Source organism: Carettochelys insculpta, chromosome 6, assembly GCF_033958435.1.
Source record: "Carettochelys insculpta isolate YL-2023 chromosome 6, ASM3395843v1, whole genome shotgun sequence".
Classification (NCBI taxonomy): Eukaryota; Metazoa; Chordata; order Testudines; family Carettochelyidae; genus Carettochelys; species Carettochelys insculpta.
The window spans coordinates 46,884,064-46,902,729 of record NC_134142.1 but is presented as its reverse complement, the minus strand read 5'-3'; the positions used below and the strand labels follow the sequence as shown (position 1 = coordinate 46,902,729).

Here is an 18,666-nt window from a genome sequence, read left to right as displayed (position 1 = left end):
ATACAAGCAAGGATTATCTTACTGTGTGTTAATTTTCCTTTGCTCATCAGTTCCACCAGGTGAACTTCGTACATCATTGTGACATTAAAATATCAAATATTTTCTCTTTTGAATTTTACCTAAGTAATATGGGATAAGAGGAAAGAACCTCTCTTCCACCTTAATATTTCACAATCTTGTGGGATAATATAAAAATTACATGTAGTGTTCAAGTTTCCCAGTATGTCACTAATTCCATATTCTGGAGTTTCACAACCTAAATTTTGTATTTACTACATTTGATTTCTATTATTTCTGTTTGTTAGATACCCTTACTTTCACCACATGGAAGTTCCTATGATCCAACAATAGCCAAATTTAATTTAAAAACGAATACTTCAAAGACTACTGTAGTTGCTCTTTGAATGTTGGCATCCAACTATAAAAGAGCAGTATTCCGGTTCCGCTAACCCTCATCACGAGAGGGTAACAGAAACCTCGAAATAGGCGCTTATTTTGAAATACTGTGTTCAATTTCCATTGTGCAAACGGCATAAATTCTTTTGACTTAGGGATACAGTCTAAACACAGCCTTAGATATGTTAACAAGGACTTAATTACCATTGTGACTGGGTTTCTTTGTTTTTTTTTTTTTTTTTTTTTTACACCATTCTAGTATGGGAATGATTCCATAATACTGATTTTTCACTAACATAACTTTCTAACAATTAAGCAACAAGGCATTCTATGGATAGGCTTACTATTCTAATTTACTTAAGAATTTACTTCTGCTTCATTCTCCACTCTCCACCTTGCCGCACTCTGCAAGACAAAGGGGTGGTGAGTAGGGTTTTCTTCCACTTCTGGCCCTACCACAACCTTTCCTTTGCTGTACTGTAAGGTAGCTTTTTGTGAAATTACCTGGAGAGGAAATGAATTTTAGAGAATTCTGACACATTTTTAATAAACTTCAAATATTTAAAGACAACAGTAATATGATCAACTGCTCGCCATCCTGCCTGGAATGAAGAGATCTTACTTGGTTAGCTTCTTCTACATAATCCTATTTGTCTAGGTTACCTTTCTCAATTTCTCCTTCATTACCATTATCTCAAACTATTTTCTAGATTACCAGAGTTCCTTGGATTTGTGAGGCTGCATTTTCTTCTAACAAACACCTTAGTATGCCAATAATTCTGGCCTTTTTCCCTTACATTGCACATTAAACCGTTTCACCTTTTTCACATTTAAGTTTTTTTTACTTAATCTTTCATGTGTCTTATCCAAGCACTAGATATTCTGTTTTTATACTACAGGGCACAACAAAGGGCAAAAAACTAAATTGTCTGGAATAAGAATGTCAGTGTTGGACAAAAGTATCCCTCGTTGGAAATGTGTCTAAAAGAAAATTAGTACTTACCATTTTTTATTCCAATGTAAACTGTTGATTTCTCTGCTGCTGCTGCTGTCTCAGGACCTCCTTGAGACAATGACAGACAGCAGTTCTATCAATTGGTTTTAGGGAACTTCTGTGGTCAAGGAACACTTAAATTCAATTCATTCGACTATCAAGAAGGATGACTGCTTTTTCCTCAGCAAGAAGCTCTGACTGATCTATAAACAGTAGCTCTTAATGGGAGATGTATTTTTTCCCTTCTGCTGAAAGCAGACACTTGCAATTGCTTTAGCTAAATACAGATGGTACCAGATTTTTCTTAGGCTATGGGTCCAACATACACTATTCAGAAACACTTTTTAAAAGATTTATTTCTCAAATATTTTAATAATTAGGCTCCTGGTTGACTTGCCGTGAGACACAGCTAATTAAGACAGTAGAATAATAGCCTAAGGAATAGGGTAGCAGCCTAATAACCCTTTGCCTGAACACAAAAACCTGTTTTAAACATTCCTTAGCAATCTCAACAGTTGTAATATGTTTGGTCAACCAAAGTCACTAAAAGCCTCAATGCACACATGATTTATGTTCCTTCCTGTGCTTATATTTTTTTGCAGCAAGGTAGGGAAGGGGCATTTAGTTTTGGAGTCCAACCCTGTCAAAAGGGTATTAGGTAGGTTTAGCTCTTTTGGTTATTATCCTTTCACTTACCAGTGAACTACAGCACACCTCTCAAATTCAGGGGGTTCGCTTCCATGTGGTTATAGGGGCAGTTACCTCAGTTGCAAGAGATGCTTAGAGCCAGCATCTTGGTTTTCCAGGAGATCCCATGAGGTCATCAGTTCTGTTACATGACCCCTTGCAGGAATGTTGTACCTTACAAACATCAAAAAGGCTGACTAAAAATGAAAATTCAGAGTGAGTAGGTAAGGAAGCACAGGTAGAGAATAAGAGTATGGGGAAATTAAGGGTAGCTGTGAGTTTCTGAATAGTAAAATATTCAGACAGAAGAACCACACTACAAGAAGAAAAAAGTTAGTAAAAATAATGTGATTGTCCCAATGGCTTTCTGGAAGTAATATAAAAAGGAAACTATGGTGCAAAATAAAACAAATGGATTTTTCATGTGGCATAAGTAAGATGGCATGTGATCTGAGAAAAAGCTGAACTCTGGGCCAGCTTCTTACTCACACAGCATTTTTAATTTTTCTGGTCTTCCATGTGACTGGGAATAATGGGTAAAGTTACATACTTTGATGAGGCACAAGATAAAGGGATGACCACAAACTTTCAGTTAATCGTCTTTATCTGCATCAGAAACAGGATGACTCTTATAAGCCAGCCAGAGGCATACACATGAGCAGATATAAGCAGTTAGTTCTCTGCTTGCCTTTTTTCCTCTCTCTCACACTACTTGTTTTGCACTTTTGTCTGAAAGTGGCTGAAGATTCAGCCATCTTTTTTTTAATTTGACTGAAAGAAGGAAGGCGTTTACATAAGAAATTTTAAATCGGCAGGAGCAGTTTCAGGGGGTTAAGATTAAAACAGACCTATCACTTATTCCTGAAAGAAATAATCTCTTCTGATCCGCTGAAGAATAACACAGAAATGGTTAAGAAGAGTATAATAAGCAGAATATTTATGTGCCTGGGTGACCTCCATAGTATCTTGACAAACATAAAAAAACTGAAAGCCTGAGAACTAGATTACAGAATGCGGTATTAAATCTAGACTGCTGGAAGTACCTTTAATACCCCAAATAACTACCAATCAAAAAACTTACCAATCCTATGTGAGACAGACATTGGATGGAGGAAATGGGGAACTGTTTGGACATCCTGACTGTCTGAATTATTGAATTTAAGAATCCTTCCTGACCTATACAGGCAACTGACTGAAGCTGTGAAGCATGAGATTATAATCACTGCTTTAATGCTGAACTCCAAATGCTAAGAATTTACAAGCAATCCTATTCTCCCCACTGACCAAGAAAAAAGGGGATGAACAGCAGTAGTCAGTCACAGATTTTAAGGCCAGAAGGGAGCATTGTGGCCATCTAGCCCAACCCCCCTCCATACAATTTATTCAAGAAACTGAATTAAAGCATAATTTTTTTTAAAAAAAAATCTAATCTCATCTTCAAGACTACAAGCCATGGAGAGTCCACTGGAACATCTTAATGGGCTGTCAATGTTCAAGTTTGCTCGTGGCCAGAACACTGCATCTTATTTCAGAACCAAATGTGTCAAGCTTCAACTTCCAGCCTTTGGATCTTACCATGCCTTTGTCAGAAAGATTGAAAAGCCTTCTCATTATCCAGTATCTTTCCCTATGTGTAAGAACTTATTCACAATGACCAAGCCACCTTTTAATCTTCTCTCCAATAAGCTAAATATACAGAGTTCCTTAAGCTTCATACCAAATGGCTTGTTTTCAAACACCTGGATCATGTTTGCGGCCCTTCTTTGAACTCTCACCAGTATTGTGGACATCAGGACACAACACACTGCATTCTTATTCATGCTGTGTATGGAGGCAAGATCACTGCCCCACTTTTGTGCAATGCTCCCCCTGTACAACCCTCACATTTTTATACATGCCAGGATTACATTAGCCCTTTTGGCTACAGCACTGCACTGAAAGCTCATTCTGATTATCCATGATGGTGCCCAAGTTCTTCTTTGACTCACTGCTTTCTGTGACTGCCCCCCATCCTTTAGGTATAACCTATGTTCTTTGTTCCCAGATGCACTACGTTGCATTTGGTTGTATTAGTATGTATTTTCTGGCTTCTGACTACTCAACCAGGCAATTTAGACCACTTTATAACAACTTATTTTGTCTTTATTATTTACTGCGCCATCAAAGATTTTACATCACTACCTGTGTAATTTTGGTGTATATATTAAGAAACCTTTGCCTGAGAAGGAAGTATTAATATATACCATATCATCTGTGACAGTGTGCATTGCTATACAGAGTGGTAAGTCTAGGAGTTGTTGCTCAACCGACATAATACTTGTTCTCAATCACTTCTCTTCAAATAAGCCTAGATCTTGCATGTGTGAATATTCTACTGAAACACCAGATTTTTCTTTGATCAGACTAACAGTTTCCAGACTGGTCTGCAGAGTCCCTCCATATCCTCAATATGCATTTTCTCAAAGTTACTTTCTGGGCTGTATTGCCCCTCCTGTATCTTGTGCTCAGAGCTGATTTCAGCTATGGTTTCCAAAATGGCACTAAATAAATTAAGTGATACATTCAACAATGGCTCAGTACCAGTTCTGATTTACTGGTATCAGTAACAGCTATTTTTGGAAGGCTTTGACATCAATCCAAGCCTAAGATATTTTGAGTGGTACATAACCTCTAGCTGCAGTAGTACAGATGTCCAACTAGCACCTTTCATGCTGAGACTTTCAGTGTGGTTACAACAGACAGCAGTATCTCCACAGTCTTTACAGATAAACTACTGGCTGTACTTGGACATCACTTCTTGGTTGGCGTTCTAAATGTGTTGCTACATCTGAGTTATAAGCATGCAATTTGCTTTTGTCATCTGCCATTCCTATTCAATGGTGTACAAACTGTACTTGTCAATATGTTAGACAAGGCACATAGCTTCCTGTATTTATAGCCATTCATTCCTCTTTCAACAAGAAAATAATCCTCCCTGAGATTCCAATTCCTTGATTATATGGAAGCCAAGACATGATTTATGTACAAGTCTACATCTGTCTTGCTTCTCTAGAACACAAAACTGTATTTATGAGTTTCTTATATAGACTGTGCCTTTGGAGGTATTTTACCCTACTGTTCAAAGTGAGAAAAAACATGGTATGCACCAAAGTTTTTGCCAACTTGAAGCAGTGAAAAATAGAAATGTGGCCTAGCCACCTGTATGTTCCAGTTCAAGCATTAACTTGTCCAAACTTACCACATGCAGTTATGACAAGATACTGGTTTAAAATAATTGTTAGCAAAAAGAAAAAATGGGAGAACAAATGGGAAAACAAAATATTCTGGATGACAGGATTAAAATATTGCACAACTTTGATAAAAATTAGATGCTAAAAATCAATGGACACTTTTCTCTAATATTAAATTCACATAGGAATTTCCCCAAACCTGTCAAATGTACAATTTATAGGATACTGGAGAGACAATCAGATCCCTGAGAAGGTGCCACACCTAAAACATGATGTGGCAAAACAGACATCAGCAATGTGGTGTTTATTACTAAAAGAATCTGTTGAAAACAGCAAAGTAATTAGTCTGTTCTACTTGGTAAGGATTAGCCTCCAAAGGTGCATAACATTCTGTTTATCACAGCCAAAAGACTGCCTGCACAGAGTTCAAGTTAGAATAAAGAAAATCGAAATTGTTTTAAAAATAAGACCTATTAGGAAAGGTTAAAAAGACAGAGCATGCTGTTGAGATACAAACTAATATGCAAAATCTTTACGTAATAAAATGCTATGAAGTGGGTAGGAGCCAGGTATACTGACTATTCAATAAATGACAAAATAATAAGTAATATTTTAATAGGTAAAATTCAGATTACATATTTGAGTAGGGAGGAAGAAAGAAACAAGATTGCCTGAAGAGCAAACTTGGCAATAGACCAGATTGTCAAGGAAGCTGTAGAATATCATAACTACAAAAACTAAAGGCATTTTCAGAAGAATGAAGGTCCTGCCATTTCCAAAAGGAAAGGATAAGATGACTCCACTAGGAACCTCATCCATCAACCTCCATCTGTGTTGATACTGGTCCACACTTGCTACTAGTTGTATTTGAATATAATGGTTGTCAAATAATTTGTGCATAGCAACTATGTATAACTAGGGTACAACTGAGTGAACAAATGCCAAAATAGCAATAATTCCTCACCTCACCTGGTTACATAGAACATATGAAAAATATATAGCAAAGTAACATTCACACAGTTTAAAATTGTAAAAAGTTTGAATTGTATATATTACCCAGATCATATTAAAGGGTCACAGAAAAGACATGTGAACAAGCTGTAACGTTCCTTTTCATTAACAAAATATATTTAATAAAAACTTACAAATATATTTTGAAGAAAGACTGTAGTAAAATTCAATCCTTCCTGTGCCTGGGTTCTCTCTTTCCTACAGGTAATTTCATCATAAACTACAAAAATGCTAAATTACTAAGTTTTAGATTCAGATTACACACTGAGCTGCACTGTCCCAATGTAAGCTCTTAGAGGCACTTTGCCCCAGAAAGGCATCACATTTTGGGACTCTCAAGTGCACAGATGGCACATTCCTAAGGAGGGTGCAACTTATTCCCCTTGCACATCTGGGGGGATAACAGCTGCTGAGTGGTGAAGGATAGGGACCAAACTATTGTTCTGCCTCCTCTCTCTATTTAGAGTAGCTTGCACTATGAGGAAGAAGTACCTGAGGCTCAGGCTGCACAGACTATAACTGTGACTTGGCACTTGTGCAGATGTGCAAGGAAAAGAAAACTCCTTGTGTTCTCCCCTTCAGCACACAACCTGGCTTTTTGATCTTAAGAATAAGATCTCTGGCCAGTAATAAAAATGTTGATTTTACCTTTAAAATGAATTCATTCTTTTGCTGCAGAGTGGAGAGAGGACTGGAGGCCAGGGATTTGTGTGTGTAATCCCGCCTTTGGATACCAAATCACTGAGCTGCAAAGGGTAAGTTACTTAATCTGTATCTCAGTCTCATCCTCTGTAAAATGACACTGGCCACATTCAGAATGGCAGTGAGGATTAATTACCTATTTGCACACTGGACTTTGAAGACGTAAGTCATTTTTAAGCTGTAACAGACTGCAGCACACCTCGTCTCTTACCTTCAAAGACACACAAATCACATTCAGTGCTTCCTTGATCTGAGGATGATGCGATTCATGAACCAGTTCCTCACAGATCCAAATTCCAAGGCTGCAAAGAGCAACACATCTGCAAAACAGGGTCAGATAACAAAAAAAGATATAACGAATGGCTTCTTACCCTGCATTAATTGTAGTTTTTCAAGCTGCTGCAGTCAGGATGGCTTTCACTGCAGGTGCATACCACTTCATGCAACCTGAGCTCAGAATCTTTTGAATAGCAGTGGCCGTTAGGGCTGCATTTCCTCATGCTTCTGTGTAAGGGCATAAACAACCGAGCAGCTGCAACCCTCCCTTACAAGCCTGTGTTAGCTGAAAACTCTTCAAGAGGACAGGTTGTAGGATCCACGCATTACTGCATCTCAGAGAGCCACAACTGTATGTGTCAGTGTGGATGCCACTGGAGGTGACTGGCAAGTGGTATCCTTCCTGGATATTTCGAATGAAGAGCATCAGCAAAATCAGTTGCACAAAATTTGGAGTACCACTCTCCAATTTGGCATCTGACTTGGCAGTTAAGTCCATGCTTGACAAACGTGAGCGAACTGCTCCACACAGCAGCCTTGCAAGTTTCTCATAGCTGTATGTTTTGGAAACAGGCCACGGATTCTGCCTGGGTGCCGATGGAAAGGGCCTTAGTAACTGCCAGGTGTGGTACAGCAGCTAACTGGTTGTACAGGTTGGATACGTCTGGTTGAGCACCTTTGGGACCTGACCATTCCCACATAAGGGAGTTTGCCACACCAGGGGAGGTCAATTCTGGCCCCCTTGCCACTGGACCCCCAGCTCAGCTCTGCTCCTAGCCCGCTGGCCACTGGACCTAGACAGACTGCTGGCCCCCACACCCAGTGTTTCTTGGCCAGGCTTCTGGCCCTCCTGCTGCCAGACACTTGGACACTGGGGCTCTCTGGTCCAGCAACACCCCCGTTCAGAGTAGTTCAATCTCTACAATGAGACACAATGACTCACCCATTTTGTAAGTTTTTGTGACACAAGAGGAAGTTACTCCCTTGTGCAGTAATGATGGTTCTTCAAGATGTGTGTCCCCATGAGTACTCCACTCTGGGTGTTGGTGTGTCCTCACACTGGCAGTTGGCGATTCTTCTATAGTCATGGTTTCCCGCGCCATGCATGTGTAGTAGCACCTCCCTGTATTATCTGGCGTGTGTGCAGCATAGATCTCTCTGTTCCTTCTCTACCCTAGCAAATAGAGCAGGATGCTCCAAACAAGTGAAGGAGGGAGGGAAGTGGAGCACCCATGGTGATACACATTTTGAAGAATTATCGTTACTGCACAAGGTGAGTAACTTCTTAGAGTAGCGTTCCCATGGGTGCTCTTCTCTGGGTGACTATAAAGCAGTAGTCACACTTGGGAGGTGGGTTTGGAGCCCAGTAACTATTACAGTTGACGGAACTGCTTGACCCACTTGAATGGAGGAAGCAAAGGAAGATGAAATAGCGGAGTGCTATGCAAATGTATCGCTGGAAGACCACGTCGCTGCCTTGCATATGTCCGTAAGGGGTACGTTCTTGAGAAAGGCGGTGGTGGAAGACACAGCCCTGGTAGAATGGACAGTGACAGCACCCAGATCTTTCTGGTGAAGTGTGTACCACGTGTGAATACAGGTGGACAGACAGAGACAGTTTTTGAGATAAAATGGGCAGGATCTTGGATTGCTCTGCAAAGGACAGGAGGAGCCTTATGGCAGGAGGAGACTTACGGCAATGCTTTGTGTGATCAATTTAGAAGGCCAATGCCTGACACACGTGCACAGCATACCAAGTTTGGCAATGCTGCATCTTTTCCATTTGGAGAAGACTGTCTCAGTAACTGTTTCCTGTTCTGTGCTACCTGAACACGCAAGGAGTGGTTCTTCCCAGGTACTCAGCCAGTCAACATTAATGAAAACAGTGACTACAATTTTGCCTCTGGGTGCAATTCATGACCCAGATCTTGAAAAAGCAGGTCTAGGCAACCCTGAGAGCCTAATCAGTGGTTGTCTGAACTTCTACCACAGGACCAGCAGCCAGAAATATCTCAGCAAATAGGAGATATAAGAATAAGCCTGCCCTAGACATATCTGCCTATGGCATTCAACCTGGAGATTACAAGAATCAGTGGGAAAGCATAAAGGTTGTCTCATTTTCACAACAGACCAGTGGTCCAGCAAAAATGCTGTCAAACACAAGTTTCGGCATTTGATATTGTCCTTGCTGCCAAACAGGTCTATGACTGAATTCTCCCAGTGGTGGAATATCAACTAGGGTAATGAATTTCAGCAGTTACCACTCATAGCTGGTGATAGATTTGTCTACTTAGACTGTAAAGTCACTATTGGCCCCAGGGGATGAACAGGTAGTGGTTACGTTATGCAGGTAGCACCAGTCCAGAGTTATTGCATTCTTGCAGCTAAGGGGCAAAGCAGGCACCCCCTCGCATATGTCATTTTACGTCCTTCAAGGATCACATTTCTTGTATTAGCAGATGACTGAGGTGGGCTTCTCAGCTTGCTCCACGTGCTTATATGATTAAAGGTTTGGATGATGATGGATGAAAGTCAGTACCACCTTTCTAAACATCAGTGGGATGCAGACACCGGATCAGTACCACAAAGACATGAGATAGAATTGAAGCTCTCTTGTTCATCTGATGCTTTGCAGAGGAGTGCACTGATCTGAACCGGAGTTATGGAGGCAAGAGGTGAAGTCTGGAAAGTTGTGGCCCATATGTACATGTAGACATATGGCCTAATAATGTGTGGCAAGTCTATACTGTTACTGCCAGATACAATACCCTCATGTTTATTAGCAACTCAAGTGAGAGGATTCACTGCTAAGGAAAGCATGTTCTCACCATTTTACCCTATGAATTCAGTCAGGAGAGGATTTCTTGTAGTTTGATAGAAGCCCCAGCTGAACAAAGGTAAAATATAGTAGAGGTTTGTCAGAGATGTGATCTGCTTCTGATCAGGTAGCCATTCAGCTATGACACATGTGGATGATCTTTTTCCTTAGTACATGCATACCTATGAGCAACTTTTGTTACGACACTCTGCGCTGCAAAGTCCAAAAGTCAGTAACTTGTAATGACGACTTGGCCCCACTATAAATCCCGGGTTCTTCCTGTGAGCCATGTAGATGACTGAGTGGAAGCATGAATTTTGTATGTCAAGAATCCCTAGTCCTGAGCCTGCAACAAATGGATAATGGACACAAGTATAACCACCCTGAATTGCTGGTAGCGTATGTATCTGTCACTTTCCTCAGGACTTTAGTAGGATGAAGGTACCCTTTCCTCTTTGGAGTAAGGAAATAACTTGAATAGAAGCCTTTCCCTCTGCATTTCTGCTGAACCACTTCTACGCCTTCTAGATGACTGAGGCTAGAATGAGGTCAGTTCTTGCAACAGGCTCTTGTGAGAAGAGTTCTAGAAGAGGAATGGGAAGTAAATGAAGTCCAGTACTCACGTGTCAGCCATAATCTCCAATCACTCTCAACAGAAAGTAGCACAGTGGCTTCCAAAAGTCAACTGTGGAATTGTTTTAAACTGTCTTGTTAAACTTCATCCCAAAGGCTAGTTTAACGTATGACAAAGAGGATTAAGTTGATGCTTTGTGTTTATGGAAGCTAGTACCAGGAGGACATACAGGATGGCATTGAAGTGTAAATACACAAGACTTCAGCACTGTCTTCAAATCAATTCTCTTTAAGATACCACTCCTGTCTCTTGGAAGAGGGTTCTCTACTTGCAGCAGGGGAGTTGGAGTGGCCCAGAAAGATTGAGGAAAAGTATAGCTCTGGGAACAATGGTGTCACTGGCTGAAATTCTATCACTGATCTTGATGATGCCAATGCAAAGAGAAGGCTGATGATATCTCCTTCAAGGCATGCCTGATTATTAAGATGACTTGCTGGTTAATAACAGAATCTGTATTGGGTAAGATCTTGACATCAATATTTATGCCAGTGTGGCAGTTTCTCAAGGCTTCTTAGCTGACTTTGCCTTCATTACCATAGATGATTAAGGACATATCTCTTGGTCTCAAGCCCTCCATGCAGGATGGTTGTTTTCACCATAATGAGTTGTGTTTGTACTTAGTGCGGTTACTTTACTTGGCAGCTGAAGTGGATGTTGTTGCCAGTGTGGTCAGCATCAGGAAATACGACACCAGTGTTGACTGTCTTGGCACCCTTTTTGGTTTCTTCTCCCTGCTGGCACTTAAGTTGTGGGCACTTGTGAAGACAACCGCCTCAGCTCTGGTTTGGGGGATGTTTTCTTCCTAGGAATGCAACTTCATAGCTTGCACCAATAGTTTAAAGTCTTGTGTCAAGATTTTCCAGTGTGGGATGAGAAAGAAAGGCATATGAAATTTGCCAGGGATGTTACCTTCCCCAAGGCAGAAGAGGTATTTGCTGTGTCCATCAGTTAAGGAAAACAGACCATTGCAAGAAGTACAGCATTTGTTGTTTGGAATCTGCCATTACCAATGGCTAGTGTGAAATATTTAATCGTGGTATATCTGAATGTACAGGAGGGTCTCACTCTGCGTAACCAATTCCACGGTGGTTGGGGTACGACCAGGTCAGGGAACAGCACATAGTGGAACAGTGCTGAACTTAAAAACAAAACAAAAACATTACATAGAAAACTAAAAAAAAAAAAATGGAATGGGTGGGAATAAAGAGATTTCTTCATGAATTGGAATGCTGAAAATCAAAAACAGAATTGTGCCAGACACCATACACCACCCAAAATTAATTTTGCTGCCACAGGTGATAAAAGGGAAATGAGGGATAGTTGTGGCCCCTCCATCCTTTATGTGCTCACACAGGGCACATGAGACACCCTGACAGACACTACTATGCAGAAAAGTCCACATTCAGGTGCATGAGGGTACATGCACACAAAAAGAAGTATCTATAATGACACATTCAAAGAAGAACTCAAAATCCCAAGAGCACTCAACTACCCGCGATAAAATCTTCGGTATAATATTTGTGCTTTCTGGATTGCCCTCTAAGATATATATTAAACATACAGCTACAGTCTCCTAAACAAGTTAAATATAAAAATCTTAATTTATGATGCTATATAGATGATTTTTAAAAATGCGTAAGAATCCCCATTTCTCATCCCAGAGGCTAGAATAGGGTAAAAGAGGAGTTCCCTGCCAAGCAAGCAAGGGCCGGAGGAAAAGGAAGAATCCCTGCAATTGTTCATGTACTTTGAAGACTGAATTTTTGATCTGCAATTAGCACACATAAATTGGGAGTGAGTTTAAAAAAAAAAAATCTAGTAACTGACAAAAAACCCAAACACAGATCTGTGTTTTTACCCAGGATATGCCTCTTCCCTGCCTTTGGTCTGCCCCCACCCTGCTTCTTCACCAACTGAGGCAGCCCGAGGGACTACCAGGGCTGGGACACTGATGCCATCAGCAGGGGTCCACCTTACCCCAGCCCTGGACTCAGCAGCAGCAGTGGGGGAAGCAGAGCAACATGACTCCAACTGACTTAGTTCCCCCGGCAGCTCTGCTCCACTTTCCACCTGTGAGTGTAGGATGGCCCTACTACCTCTGCAGAGCAGTATGATGGGAGGGCAGAGTGACATGGATATGCCTTCATCTGCTTTCCCCGCTGCTCGTGGTGGTGGTGGTGAGTCTGGCCCTTTGCTTCTCCCACCTGCGGTCCTTTGGGCAGCACAGCACTAAACCTTAGCATTATTCACTAAACAACTACCTAACATCTATTCATAAGCAATTAGGAGGATATTTAATGAGCAAGAGCTCAAACCAAGTTCAGTGAGAATCTACATGTTGCAAAGGTCTAATTCAAAGTAACAGGGTATAAGAAAGACCTGAAGAGCAGTTAGGATAATTCAGCCCTCTATGTCCTTGGACTGAGACAAGAGTGCTCTCAAGGTGCAGAAACAGCTCACAGGAAACGCTTCTGGCAAAAGTGTTCAAAGTGCATGAGCACTGTCAGCGGAATATATGGAGAAACACTAAAAAGAGAACTTAAATGAATACACTGTAACTATAGAAGAGTCTCTAATAATGTGGCAGCCTTTCAGCACTTGTTAAAGTATGACATACCGTGCAGGTCCAGAAGGCTCCTCTCTTGCAGAACTTAATATAGTTTTGATTGTGATTTCCTAAAGTAAAAGATGAAAATGTTCAAATTCAGTTGCCAGAAACTTCTCTGCAAAAATCCTTAGAAAAAAGATGTATGGAGTCTATTGTATAGTATACAGAATAATATACTATGTTATAATGTAATATACTGTGATAATATAGTATAAACAGGTATCTTCTTTTGTTGGGTCTCAAGTGAATGGCTCTTTAAGTAATCAGACTTTTTAATTAATCTAACACAAAACATACAAGCATTAATTTAATTTGTTCTTAGTAGTCCCTTCAATGTACGAGGTCCCTAAAGGAAGGTATTTGCCCCGCCTGAATAACTCACTTTCTCAAAATACAAAATATGGATGGTAGGGGTGGAGAGAAACAAGCAAGTAATTGACAATATCCAACTAAGTTTTACTGAACTACATTTTTAACATTATATTTTCATAAATTATATTCATATGAACAAGTATATACTTATAATTTCCTGGTTACAAATCCTTACTTTTTTGAACCCTCACAACAGTCATCAGGCAAGAGATTATTCTGTCAGGACCCATCAAGCCTTTTGACTGACTGGAGGAGTTTCCAAACATCTAGGCAGCTGGTAGTCTCTCTTTGCAACACTTTTAAAACCTACTGCCTCAGACAGCGAGAGTGATCGAATTGAGGTTTTATACATTACTACAGAACATCACAACTAAATAAAAAGTTTTCTTTTAAAACACAAAACCATGAACTGTTCCGGGACCTTACTGAAAACACAGAATATTAGATAAAACTAAGAAAGCAGTATCTTAATTTTGTGTTCCAGACACAATCTTATCCAGCAATCCTTAGATCATCTTAAGCATATTACAACATAAACGTGTCCAATGAATGTAATTAAACAGGCATCAAACTTTTCTACTGCACCGTCAGGGTGATAATGGTAAACAAGAGTCTTCAAAAGTGCCTTCACAGAACTCTCTCTGAAGTGAGAGTGAAGTCAAAAGGAATTGCTCAACTATGCTGGAAGAAGAATGGGAGACACTGGACGTGGTTCAGTTAGGCTGCAATTTTATGGTGTCAGTGACATCCACCACAAGGAGGAGCCAGCCACTAGTCAGCTGTCTCCTGCCTCCCTTCCTGTTACCTAGCCAGATTCCCAGACATCTACTAGTGCCCTCTTAAATATTTGTCAAACGCAAATCAGCTCCCCTGTCTGTCAGGGAGACCGATTTTCCCAGAATAATTCTGTTGCCCCATGTGCTATACTTGGATGCGACATTACCAACTCTCCTAGGCACCTTATCTATTAAACCTTCTTACTCACACACCTCCTACCCTAGTTTACCAAATGTGCTTTGCAGTTCCCCACCACATCTTGCATAGCAACATGTTCAGACATACACATTTTTATTCCTAGGAAAGTTCCAAGATCTGCCTCAAGTCCCTCTTACATCTGAGAATGAAACCCTTCATGTGTTCCCAAATACTTTTCCCCAAGGAGAATCACAATCTGACATCTGATCTTGGGCCACCACAGTGAACAGAAAGGACAACAGCTGAGCCCATAACATGCCCTTTCACTTATGCCAGCTCAGGTCTGCCTTACCACTGAGGCTCAGCTGTGACCCTCCAGGTAACCTGAAGGCCAGCTATGCACCTAGTTAACAATACTGTGCCTGCAGATCCATATCCCTGTTTGCCAGTATCTGGAATGCAAATGTACAGAAAAAACATCAACACTGAGTGATCACTTGAGGCCTCTGTACACTTCAGAATGCCAACATCTAATTGTCTGACTGTGCTAGGCCCTTCTGGACCACAGCTGTTGCTGCCCCAGTCCTGAATGAGTTGGAACCAAAGTCATGTGCCCCAACCTTATCAGTACCTGTCTTTAAAACTGTAACCAACTGATGTGTTATGAAGGGACACTTGTCTCATCATGACTCTACAGGGACCACGTCTCCATGGTCTCATTGCCAGATACAGGTTACACTTCTGAAATCCAGTACACTCTCATCCAGTAACATCCCTCGTCCAGCATGACCATGGATGGTGCCAGATGAGAGAGTAGCGGCTGGTGCAGGAGGACCTGGAGGGCTCGCAGCCAGAGCCACCACTGTCCTGCAGCAGTGTGGTGTCAGGGACTGGAGCCCCCGGTGGTCCACATCAGCGTGTGGTTGGGGGGGCTGGAGCCCCTGCCAGTCCTGCCTCAGTACAGGATCAGGGACAGGAGCCCCTGCCAGTCCCACAGCAGCACAGGGACCAGGACCAGAGTCCTAAGCACCTGGCAGCAACAGGGTGGTGAGGAGGGGGAGGAGAAAATGGAAGCCAGGAGCTCCTGCTTGCCCCACAGCAGCAGGAGCTGGGAGGCTGCTGCGGGGCTGGGAGCTGGAGCCCCCTTCTGCTTCATGGCAACCACGGGGCAGCGGCTGGCTGGAGCCCCATGCCAATCTGGACTGGGGAGACAGGCTGGAGCTCCAGCAGCCCCTGATCGCAGGGCTTTCTGCCTGTAGAAGCCCAACACCTCCCCTCATCCAATAAATTCTCATGTTTGGGACCAGTCAGGTCCTGAGCATGCCAGATAACGGAGGTGCAACCTGTAAATCCTTCCAGCTTCCTTAAGGTAGATCCAGGACCAGTGCTCTCATGCAGAATGGATTTACCCTAGCCTACTTGACACATCTTTGAACTCCTCCAGAGTGACATTACCGATCACCCCCTCCCAATGTCTCTCTTTCAATTCCAAAGCCCTTCCAGAAGAGTCTCTACAAGATCCAGATACTAAATTAGCTGATTCTAAAAGCTCCAAGAACACTATAAAAACGCTGCCACAAACAAGACCACAGTTATCGGATTACAGACAAACACAAGGCTATCAGGTGAGTAGAAATGGCTGACAATGCAAGTTGCTCAATTGCTAATGTCTGTACTAATGCACATAATACGTTCCTCTATAATAGGCCATATTGATGCCAGCCCCTTTCACTCCTGAAATTTCACAAAATCGTTATGACTTCTCCCATAGCTCCACAATGTTCACTGACAGCCATCATATGTAAAGGTTCCACAGGATGTTAATGGCATCCATTTGAGCTGGCTGGCTCCTTATAACAGCTCCCAAAATTTGTCCATATGAAGCTAAGACTTCTACACTACGACTTCTAGAGATCTTCTATTCCATTATTAATCCCGGGCACATTTCCATCGTTAAACAAGTGACCCTGTTCGTATGACTGGAGGTGAACTAAGTGATATTCACCCAGCATTTTCTTAGGACCAAACAACTTCTGTATACGCAAATACTGAATGGTACTGCTACTCTATTCTCCTTTACTTCTGCTTTCCTTTATATGGTTAAATGGAGAAAATGCGATGTGGCCGTGAAAATGGTTCATGAATTCCTAGAATGCATCAGGTTAGGTACTTTAGAAACAGGAAAATGGGCTTTATGGATGTTGAATTTCAACATTCAAAACACTTAGACCTCTTGACTCAAGCAATATGACTTCACCACACATTAAGCAATGAGAGACACTGTCTGGCTTGTAATAAAAGGTTTGTGGTCCCTTTCAGGGCTAGATAACCAGACAGGGACTTAGAGAAGCTTCAGACCAGGTCAGTGCAGGGACAGTGACCCATTCCCACATTACAATTTAAGAACTAGCAAAAATTATCTGGAACATTATGATACATAAAAAAAAAAAGACTGCTTAGTAGCTGCAATACCTTACATATATTTTCAATATTCCCACCTTAACATCTGTGAAATGAGACACAACAATGTCAGGAGTGTTTGGGTGCAGAGCTGGCAATTCACAATATAGGTTGGGGAAGCAGACCAGAGATCCCAACAGAACTTGTGCTTCTACTCTTGGTGCCTAAGGATGGGGAGAAACAAAAATATTTAGCCATGATATTCATTTACGCAAACCCCAAAGTGATTATTCTGGATTATTCTATTATTCTCACCTCACAACATCTCAACTAATATAAAGAGGAATTTATTTACCTGCAGGGCTTTTTTTTTTTTTTTTTTTTTAAAGATTGAGATTCTTGGTGAAATACTTTCTTACACAAGAGATCTCCAACATACACCATCAAGACAGCATTGAATATTTCAAGATCTTGATGAGAAAGCCAACCTTGCTCAGACAAAAATTAAATATCCCAATATGTATATAGAGTAAGATGACATTGGCTCATATTGAGCACTAATTGAAGATTGTACTATTACATGAACATTCCTCACCCAAAGGTATTTAGTTGCTTCTGAGGGTCATGGAATGTTTTGCATAATACCAATGTTGTATATATGGTATACAAAGCATTTCTCCTAAAATGGAGGATTTTCCACACTTAATGGCAAATTGCAACATTTTTACTTTTAGTAGTCCCAAAGGGCACAATGCAACAGTACAAAACCTACTACATTTAAACCACCATATAAGACAAAATAGCCATTGACCTAATACACCAATAAAAACTGTTCCTTCTCTCCAAAAGTTTAGTAATATTGCACATCAGTAAGTTCAACACTCACCCCACACCTTCAAAAATCCTCCCCTCTATTATGTGTGTGAGGACAAATGAAATTAACAACTTAGGAGTAAAAAAACAAAGAATGATCTCATAACACTTCCTGCAATTCTGAGGCCAAACAAACACCAGGCACAAACAGCCAATTTTTGCTTTCTTTACAGTATAGTATAGAGGGTTTTTATAAATGTCATGTTTTAACGAACTACATAGTAATTTCAATTATTAAGCATTAAGGTTCTCTTCTTGGATCTGGTCAATACACACTAGCTTAAAAACAATGTTGCATAGTATCCTTTCTATTAGAACATCTCATGATTACAAACAAGACTCATTCGATGAATACTTACATTGAGAAAAGAAGAAGCAGCCACTCTACCAGCTGCTATAATGAAATCCATAATAAGCATGGTTGCACCAGGCAAACCAAGTGAAAAGAATTGAGGAGAGCAGTGCTTGATGATTGTATTAACAATATCCTTAGAGGGGAGAACAGAAAGAAAAATATGACCACTCATTAGATAAACAAAAAAGCACACTTACAATGGTAATTATGCTTTGTTACATTGCCATTTCTAAGCAAAATCTGCATAATTCAAAAATATACTAGTCAACTGTTAGATTTCAACAGGTTGTTTATGATCATTCATTACACTTCCTACTGAGGTAGAGTAGACCTCTGCTTTGCACGGACTCGTCTTACACGTTTTCATATTAACATGAGTCGAGTCCGGGGGGGGA

At 40.9% G+C, this 18,666-nt stretch overlaps 1 protein-coding gene across 9 annotated transcripts in view; it reads right to left on the bottom strand.

The window, feature by feature from the left end:
• RALGAPA1 (Ral GTPase activating protein catalytic subunit alpha 1) overlaps positions 1 to 18,666 on the bottom strand; it is a 211,800-nt gene that overhangs the window by 85,138 nt on the left and 107,996 nt on the right. For all 9 annotated transcript variants that reach the window (XR_012645924.1, XM_074996838.1, XM_074996842.1 and 6 more), the window contains 4 exons: positions 18,276 to 18,404; positions 17,142 to 17,267; positions 13,366 to 13,424; positions 7,232 to 7,340 (listed from right to left, as the gene is read on the bottom strand). Coding sequence is in view for 8 of the 9 variants with exons in the window: in XM_074996838.1 (XP_074852939.1) it covers positions 7,232 to 7,340; positions 13,366 to 13,424; positions 17,142 to 17,267; positions 18,276 to 18,404 (423 nt within the window). In the remaining variant the exon portion in view is untranslated. The remainder of the gene's footprint in view (positions 1 to 7,231; positions 7,341 to 13,365; positions 13,425 to 17,141; positions 17,268 to 18,275; positions 18,405 to 18,666) is intronic.